Source organism: Hippocampus comes, unplaced genomic scaffold (assembly GCF_001891065.2).
Source record: "Hippocampus comes isolate QL1 unplaced genomic scaffold, H_comes_QL1_v1.1 scaffold130, whole genome shotgun sequence".
Taxonomy (NCBI): Eukaryota; Metazoa; Chordata; class Actinopteri; order Syngnathiformes; family Syngnathidae; genus Hippocampus; species Hippocampus comes.
Genome location: NW_017842057.1, coordinates 2730136 through 2739540, shown reverse-complemented (window position 1 = coordinate 2739540; position 9405 = coordinate 2730136). Strand labels below are relative to the sequence as shown.

Sequence of the window (9405 nt, the reverse complement as noted above, 5' to 3'; positions counted from 1 at the left end):
TAGAGGGGTCTACGCTCCTTCCATTCCACTCGAGTGGCGTTCATGACCGCCTCTGAAAAATGTAAATTAACTATTACTGTACTTAAATGAAACTACGAAAATTGAAAATAATACATCAAAACAGAAAATCAAGCGAGGAAATCACAAAATAAATTCTATATCCCCCCTACAGAATTTATTTTGTGATTTCCTTGCTTGATTTTCTTCGTGGTTTCATTGAAGTAAGAATTAATTTACCTTTTTCAGAGGTGGCCATGAGCGCCTCTCGAGTGCAATGGAAGAGAAGGCACGGTGACGGACAAAGAGTTACAGTACCTGTATTTGTTGAGACTGTGAAAACCATGAATAAAGTCTGCGTTTAAAAAATAAATAAATAAAACCACAACCACAGCTAACTTTTTTCAACAAATACAGGTGCGTCTTTGTCCGTCTCTGTGCCTTCTTTTCTTCCGGTCAACTCGAGAGGCGTTCATGACCGCCTCCGAAAAACGCATTGGTATTTCTTTGATCGTAGCTCCAACAGTACGATCAGATGTCAGTCGTAGTTATTTATTCCTTTGTTGTGTATTCACAAATGATGAAATCCCAATATAAATTCTGTAGGGGGAGGGCTATAGAATTTATTTTGTGATATCCCCGCTTGCTTTTCAGTTTTGATGTATTATTTTCAATTTTTGTAGTTTTATTGAAGTAATCGTTAGTTTACGTTTTTCGGAGGTGGTCTTGAACGCCTTGAGTCGAACTGAAGAAGGCACGGAGACGGACAAAGACGTACCTGTATTTGTTGACTAAAATTTAAAAAGTGTGCGTTTTAAAAAACACCACCACAGCTCTCCTTTTTTCGGAGCTGCAACATTAACTTATTTCATAAAGCGGAAATACAGTACTGCATAGCCTCTTTTACACGTACCGTATTTTCCGCACTATAGGGCGCACCAAAAAGTCTTCAATTTTCTTCAAAGCTCACCGAGCGCCTTAAAATCCGGTGCGTCTTTTGTATGGTCATTACGGTAATACGTCGACTCCAAGATGGCTCCTTCCTAGAGACATGCTTCCAATGTTATAACTTGCTGTTGGTTCAGTGAACTGTGTCGCTGCTTTATTAAATAAGTTTGTGTTGCAGCTCCGAAAAAAGGAGAGCTGTGGTGTTAATTTTTTGAAACAGTCTCAACAAATACAGGTACGTCTTTGTCTGTCTCCGTGCCTTCTTCCGTTCGACTCGAGAGACGTTCAAGACAGCCGCCTAAAAAACGTAAACTAACGATTACTTCAATGAAACTACAAAAATTGAAAATAATACATCAAAACTGTAAAGCAAGCGAGGATATCACAAAATAAATTCTATTGCCCGCCCCCTACAGAATTTATATTGTGATTTCATCATTTGTGAATACACAACAAAGGAATAAATAACTACGACTGACATCTTGTTGTGTTATTTTGACTTCAAGATGGCGCCGCAAGAGTGGCTGCCTTTCCAGCAGCTCCTATTTATTTTGTTCTTCTACTTCTTCCTCTCATAATTTTGCTGCTGTGAAGTGGGAATTTCTCCATTGTGAGACTATTAAAGGTTTTCTTGTCTTATCTGATCATAATGTTGGAGCGACGATAAAGGAAATGCCAATGCGTTATTCGGAGGTGGTCATTGAACACCTCTCGAGTTGACCGGAAGAAAAGAAGGGGAGGAGACGGACAAAGACACACCTGTGTTTGTTGAAAAAATGAGAGCTGTGGTTGTGGTTTTATTATTTTTTTAAACGCAGACTTTATTAATGGTTTTCACAGTCTCAGCAAGTACAGGTACTGTACGTCTTTGTCTGTCTCCGTGCTTTCTTCCGTTCCACTCGAGAGGCGTTCACGGGCACCTACGAAAAATGTAAATTAATTCTTACATCAATGAAACCATGAAGAAAATCAAGCGTGGAAATCACAAAATAAATTCTGTCGGGGGATATAGAATTTATTTTGTGATTTCCTCGCTTGATTTTCTGTTTAGATGCATTATTTTCAATTTTTGTAGTTTCATTTAAGTACAGCAATAGTTAATTTACATTTTTCAGAGGCGGTCATGAACGCCTCTCAAGTTGAACGGACGCCTCTCGAGTTGAATGGAAGGAGCATAGCACCATCTAGTGGAGGCATTGTAGATTGCGTCTTTTAACACGAAGCGTCGAATGTATGAAAAAAAAATTCCAAAATAGCCATTCATTGAAGGTGCGCCTCATAATCCAGTGCGTCTTTTCGTGCGGAAAATACGGTTTGTAAATATGCAGGTGCTGACTGGGGGAATATATGTGCTTATCAATACACACACTGCCTACAGTGTAGGCAGTGTGTGTATTGATAAAAAAGTCAAGTAGGAAAGTAAGAAAGAAGGAAAAGAGGACAAATTAAGCTCATCAAGGCAACATTTGCAGCGGTCGCTTAAAATTTCACTCCACTCACCCACCTCACAAAATTAATTTTCCCATCAATCAAAGCAAGTTGTCCTGGTCCTGAGCTAGCAAAGCAGCCACAGCCACAGACCATCACCATGCTTCACTGTTGGCAGAATGTTCTTCTTATCAAATGCTGTGCTATTTTTACCCCAGACATAACGGGCCGCACATCTTCCAAAAAGTTTAATTTTTGACTCATCATTCCGCAGAATAATTTTCCAAAAGTCTTGCGGATCATCAAGATGTCTTTTGGTGAATGTGAGATGAGCCTTTGTGTTCTTTTTGGAAAGGAATGTTTTTAGCCTGGGAACTCTCCAATGGATACCATTTTTGGCCAGTATCTTTCTTATGGAAGAGTGGTGAACACTGATCTGAAGTGAGGTCAGCAAGGTCTGGAGTTCTTTAGATGTTGATCTAGGTTCTCTTGCAACCTCCTGGATGAGTTGTCGTCACACTCTTGGGAGTGATTTTAGCTGGTCGACCACACCCGGTAATTTTTGACACTGTTTTCTCCATTTGGGGATAATGGCTCTGACAGTGGTTTGCTGAAGCCCCAGAGTCTTGAAAATGGCTTTGTAACCTTTTCCAGACTGATAGATTTCAATACCTTTTTTCAAATTTCTTCTTGGATTTCTGTGGCTGGTGACATGATGCATTTATTTCTTGAGATCTTCGAGCCTACTTCGCATTGTCTGACATATTCTATTTTTGTGATTTCCCAATTCAACAAATGTGGTGTAATTAGGTTTGGGTGTGACCTGTAAAAATGACCTCAGCGTTCCCAAATCTGTCGTTAGTCCCAGTTAATTTGTGATTTAACAAGGGTGGTGGGCAGTGACTTTTTCACAAAGAGCAAGATAGTTTTGAATTTTTTTACCCCTAGTAAATGAAATTGTCATGTAGAAACTGCATTTCATATTTGCTCGGGTTGTCTCTGTGATATTAATATTAGTTTGATAAACTGAGACCTTAGTGTGTGATAAATATGCAAAGAACATAAAAATCACGAAGTGAGCAAATACTTTTTCACAGCACTGTATATATTCCTGATCGATAGCAAAGTGTATTTAATGTAACCTGATGTTACTGATGTGCAGCTCCTCCATGAGTTCTCTGGGAAAAAGGAATCTTGAGCTGCTGTCCGCACTTGGGCTGTTGGACACAATGAACACCAGGGGAAATCGACTGGTCTTCACAAAGCACCTTGAAGAAACAGCACAACATGAATGAGCGCAACCTAAACATGAAAATACAGTATATTTATCAAAGACCTGAATGCTCATTGGGAAAAAAGACCTTCAAGTCTTAATGTCGATATAAGTTTTCAATACATTTTTTTCAAAGATGTGAACTTGCTCGTTTCTATTCCAGAGTTTGTACTGGGTCATGAAACCCCTTTGTAAAGGTGACTAAACCATAAAAAAACTCCTCGTCACTTGAGCTACTTAGTCACGTGTTTATGTTTCGCCGCTGTCTTGCTACGTGCGTCATGCACGCCAGCACACAGCATGGGAAGGTGTATTTCTTCAGGATGTAGGCAAAGCTTGATAGCTAACTTCAAATTGTCTTGGTAGAAAAGGGCAAAATCGTTATCAGTAAGGAAGTGGCAACCTCGAATCGCCACAGTTGAAATGAGGGTGCTGAGGACTTATACAGCGAGATAGAGGTGACTCATGATGTTCCTTGTTTGCATCAGCTTGGCCATGTTTTAGCCCTACCTCGTCCACATTTTCGAGCCACCCAAAAATTCCGGACGACTGAGAGGTATTGAAAAACTGAAACTGAAAGTGTTTTTTACACTACATGCAATTTGTTCAAAATGTGCAATTTCTTCTTTCTTTTGCAAAATGTAAGTGCAATTGCATTTTACTTTATATTAATTCATAGTAGTTCTTAGCAACTTGGAGTTGGGCAATGTGCAATACTCTTGTCCAGTGGTACACCTGTACTTACGAAATTAATTGGTTCTGGAAGAAATTTCTTAACTAGAACACATTGTAAGTAGAAACACATTTTTCATGTAAATGCCCTAATCTGTTCCACGCTCCCCCAAAATTCAGATATAAATGTTTTTTAAAGCATAAAACTGCATCAAAATATGTAACAAATACACGTTACAATTAGAATATTGCACAATAAATGAGAGTTGTGCATAATGTAAAAAACAAAGAATAGAGAATAAAAATTATGGTCATTTAACTTTTAACAGCATCCTCATCGTTTTTTGCCCTCTTTAGTTCATGTTCTCTCTCAAAAGTGTTTTTTGCCCTGGCGTTTTGTAAAGAACTGATCCAAAGACGTTTGTTTTTGTCGATTTTTAACAATCCTTCGAATATGTCCAAGGCAGAAATTAGTATTGTGAGTGATCGCCCGTCTGGTGAACACATTTCTATTCACACACATTGACACAATGGCAAAGCAGCTATAAGTATTTTGCATTCAGGAAACTCGGAGCTGCGAGTAGCAGCCCATACTGTATTTTTACCTTTCGTATCTTGAAATTTCTTTCGTAACAAGAGGCAATATTTTCCTGTTGGGTTTCGTAACTTGAAAATTTCATAGAAAGAGACGTTTGTAAGTAGAGGTACCACTGTACTTTCCAATACAGTATACACCAATTACACGCACAGAATAGAATGCAGGTTCATTATTGTGGTTCCTTTGCTTGCTGCACCACAATACAATATAAGTATTTCTTGAACATTTATCAAAATTTGTGATATTTCCTGTGAGGGACATTTTTTTTCCAATCACACCAGAGCTCTTACATCAGGAGTGTGCAACCAGTTGATCGTGGTCGATTGGTAGTCCGTGGACTGTTCCCAAGTACAGTAAACCACAAAAAAACAAAAAAACAAAAAAAAAAAAAAAAAAAACGCAGACATTACTTAGAAATGTTTTTATTTAAAAAAATTATTCGAGTATGATTTGTATTCAACATTTACCTACCCCAATTCCAATGAAAGTGGGACGTTGGGTAAAATGCACATAAAAAACGAAAAGTATAAAATGATTTGCAAATACTTTTCAAACTATCTTCAATTCAACACACTACAAAGACAAGCTATTTAATGTTCAAACTCCAGTGCTGTCAAGCCATTTAATACATATATATATATATATATATATATATATATTTTTTTTTTTTTTATTTTAATCACTTAATCGCATTTTTCCACGACTCTTTTCTATTAAGCTTGTAACAGATATTTACATGAATTAAATCTTAGAAGTAACGTTAAATCACCAAATTTAAACTAGATTTAGATTCAGACTGTTCTAATAGTTTTCTTTGATACTTGAATGCAATTCTTCTCTGCAATATATAAATGTTGAACAAAACAATGAAAACTGATTCATGTTTACAGGCATATTATTATTATTATTATTTTATATATATATTTGTCCAGTTGAAACAATTCAGAAAACTTCAGGTTAAGTAATGCTCACAAGTACCACACTCCAGCAGCAGTGATTTGCAAAGCCTTGTAAGGTAACGTGAGCAGAGTATTTTGCTCTGTGATGATACACGAAAAATGTACATTCATACAACTAATACTGTATTTGAATATGGATTTTTAAAGTGTGCAAGAGATTTCTCCAAGTGTCAGGCAAGTAAATTTAGCTCATGTTAGTCCATCTTTGCTCCCGTGACTACTCTAAGTTTGGCTGCACACACACACACGCACACACACACACACACACACACGCACACGCACGCACGCACGCACGCACGCACGCACGCACACACACGGGCAGAGAACCATAGGAAGTAAATAAAACGGCATTAAATTTTTTTTTTTTTTTTGTTTTGTTTTTTTAAATGCTTTAAATAATTTTAACTACCGTAAATTCCGGGCTACAGACCGCACCTGATTAAGAGCTGCATGCTCAGATTTATGAAGAAAAATCAATTTTGTAATTATATGCGCCGCACCGTACTATAAACCGCTGGCCAATGAGTAGGCGGGGGTTTGCTTCTGCGTCCCTGCCGCCAGGAGCGCCACCTCGGGGTGAGGCCGCTGACGTGGTCTCCCGCTGAATCCTCGCAGAAAAAAAACGCAACATTTCTTAAGGTTCAAATAATCTCCATATTTTTATGAGCATGATGAATGCATTGGCACAACGAAATTACGCTGAAACACACAATAAGAGGCCAGACAAGAGAGATCTTGATGCGCATTTGCGTAATTACGAGGAGAAATACTGCAGCCCACTAGGCTTTAAATAGAATAATGCAAATCATATAAATGGGAAAAGATATATGAAATTATTTCTATAGTCAGCCGCTTAAAAATGATCGTCGTTGGCAGCTTTAGGCCCGATGCTGCGCGGCTCAAAACACAGGTAAAATGTGTTCTCTCGTGGCCGCTTGTTTTCAGTATGACGGGGGAGTCACCTTTTGTATTTACAGTCCAAGTGAGAGGCAAATCAAATGTCAGAGGGTCTTCGTCCATATTTATTATTTCAACTGGCTGATGGAATTCTCCGCTATCTTTGTTTGTGTGAATGTGCGGAACGAAAGCACGTTTGTCCTCGTAATTGGGAGGGAGCTGCCGACACAACGTCGTGCGTGAACTAAAAGACAGGCTTCCATTTCATGAATCTATAACACCACGACGGCCCACCTTTAAAACCTTTAAAAGCTTTGGTTGTCTTTTTACATTGGCGCAGTTCTTCTTGCCGGAGCCTCCACCTTCGCACCATCGACTCGTCTATGTCAAGATTAGGCCAAACAAAAAAGAAGTGTGTTTCCGGGAACAAGAAATTTCAGCATAGGGTCGGTAGGTCGCCGTCCTCCTCCGCCGTCCTCCTCCGCCCTCCTCCGCCCTCCTCCGCCCTCGGTTTTTACTCAGCCCGTGGTGTTCATCAAATAGTCTGCTGATTTTTTTCGATACATCAATGGATGCTATTTTCTTAACATTACGGTGCGAGCACACGACTGTAACACAGAAAACGCAGTTTAAACTGTCGTCGGAGATCGCGGCCGCCGCCATGTTTCAATGTTGTTGACAGACGACAGGGCAAACGACGCACGTGCTCAACGTGAATATCGCGAGAGATTGCACCGATGTAATCCCTCTGCACAAAATGTAGAGGGTTGTTTGAAAAAAATGCCGACCGTAAATTTTTTTTTTCGAGGTAGAAATTCTCGGTCGGTCGGGTTACCGGAAACACACTACCGTATTTTCACGACCATTCGGCGCACCGTATTAATGGGCGCAGTCTCAGTAACGGGTGCTATTTCTGTATTTGACACAAACACAAAACGGACTGTATTATTGGGCGCAGTTTGACAGTGCTAAAACATACGCCAGCTTAAACATACGGCATGCATGCACGCACACTAAAAACGCGTTAGCTTGAAGCATACGGTAGCATGCTAAGACATACGGATACACGCTAAAAACACGTTTTTAAAAAGGCGACGGATGCAAAACTGAGTTCGGTTGTACTTTATTTAGCCATCTTACAATGTACTCACGTTTTTCGATCAATCATCATCCAGAAATCCATCAAAGTCCTCATCTTCTGTATCCGAATTGAACAATTGTGCAAGTACCGGTAAGCCATCAAAAACGCCGGGTTCCCTCTCGTTGCGGGTTCCCTCTCGTTGTCAGAGTCACTCTCATTGCCATGTGGCTCCACAGAAGTGACGCCGGCTTTGCCAAAAGCTCGAACAACAGTGCAAGCAGACACGTTCGTCCAAGCAGCCACAATCCATTCGCAAATTGTGGCGTAACTAGCCCGGCGCTGCCTCCCACTCTTCGTAAAGCTGTGTTTGCCATCGATCATCCATTGCTCCCATGCCGCTCGCAACTTTACTTTGAACGCCCGGTTGATGCCGATGTCCAGTGGTTGGAGTTCTTTAGTCAAGCCTCCCTGAATGACGGCAAGCTCAGTGTTCCTTTGCTTGACTTGGTGTTTCACCGCTGCTGTGAGATGGGCACTCATGGAGTCGCAAATCAAGAGTGACGGCGAGGCATGGAAAAAGCTATCCGGTCTCTTAACATACACCTCACTTAGCCACTCTCTCATCTTCTCCTCATCCATACAGCCCTTTTGGTTTGCTTTCACGATGACGCCGGCTTGAAACTTTTCTTTCGGCAGCGTCTTTCACTTAAAAATCACCATAGGTGGCAGTTTCTGTCCGTTTGCATGACAACCAAGAACGACAGTAAAAACAGACTTCTCGTGCCCCGTTGTGCGTATCACAACCGTGCTGGTCCCCTTCTTCTCCACAGTGTGGTTCACCGGGATGTCGAAAGTCAGCGGGACCTCGTCCATGTTGGTTATGTGGTTAGGCTGGATGCGTTTGTCGGCAATCTTCTTACTGCAGTAGGTGCGGAAAATGGCCAGCTTTTCTTTGTAGTCCGCTGGAAGTTGCTGAGCCACGGTCGTCTTCACTCTCATGGATAGATGGCACTGTTTCATGAAGCGAAAGCACCAAGACGGACCTCCTTGAATATGTTAAATTTTCAATTCTTCGGCTAACGTTTTTGCCCTCAGTCGAATGGTGACTGTGGAGACGCTTCTGGCGACTGCTCTTTGATTAAGAATCCACCGCTCCAGTTGGTCTTCCAACTCGGGCCACCTCGCCTTCTTTCCACGGAAACTCAGCTTCGTCTTTTTGACTTGGCGAAGCTCGTTCTCCTGCTTCCTCCATTTGTGAACCATGGATTCGTTGGCGTTAAATTCTCTCGCGGCTGCTCGATTCACAAGTTTCCCCGCATAACCGATGGCTTGAAGTTTGAACTGAGCTTCGTCGGCGTGTCTCTTTGTAGAATTCATTTTCGGGGGTTCTTAGAAACCAAAACCGAAGTTGTTTTGCAATAATGCACATACCCACACTTTATACAGGTGCTTGTACCTGCTAGGGGCGTGCCTTTTAGCATCCACTTACACGCCCACCCTTCACTCATTGGCGGACTTCTTCGCCGCATACCTGTCCTCACTCACGTCCACC

General features: G+C 40.9%; 1 protein-coding gene across 6 annotated transcripts in view; it reads right to left on the bottom strand.

The window, feature by feature from the left end:
• rad17 (RAD17 checkpoint clamp loader component) overlaps positions 1–9405 on the bottom strand; it is a 103931-nt gene that overhangs the window by 70052 nt on the left and 24474 nt on the right. For all 6 annotated transcript variants that reach the window (XM_019860873.1, XM_019860872.1, XM_019860875.1 and 3 more), the window contains exon 7: positions 3516–3641. In XM_019860873.1, the coding sequence (XP_019716432.1) occupies positions 3516–3641 (126 nt within the window). The remainder of the gene's footprint in view (positions 1–3515; positions 3642–9405) is intronic.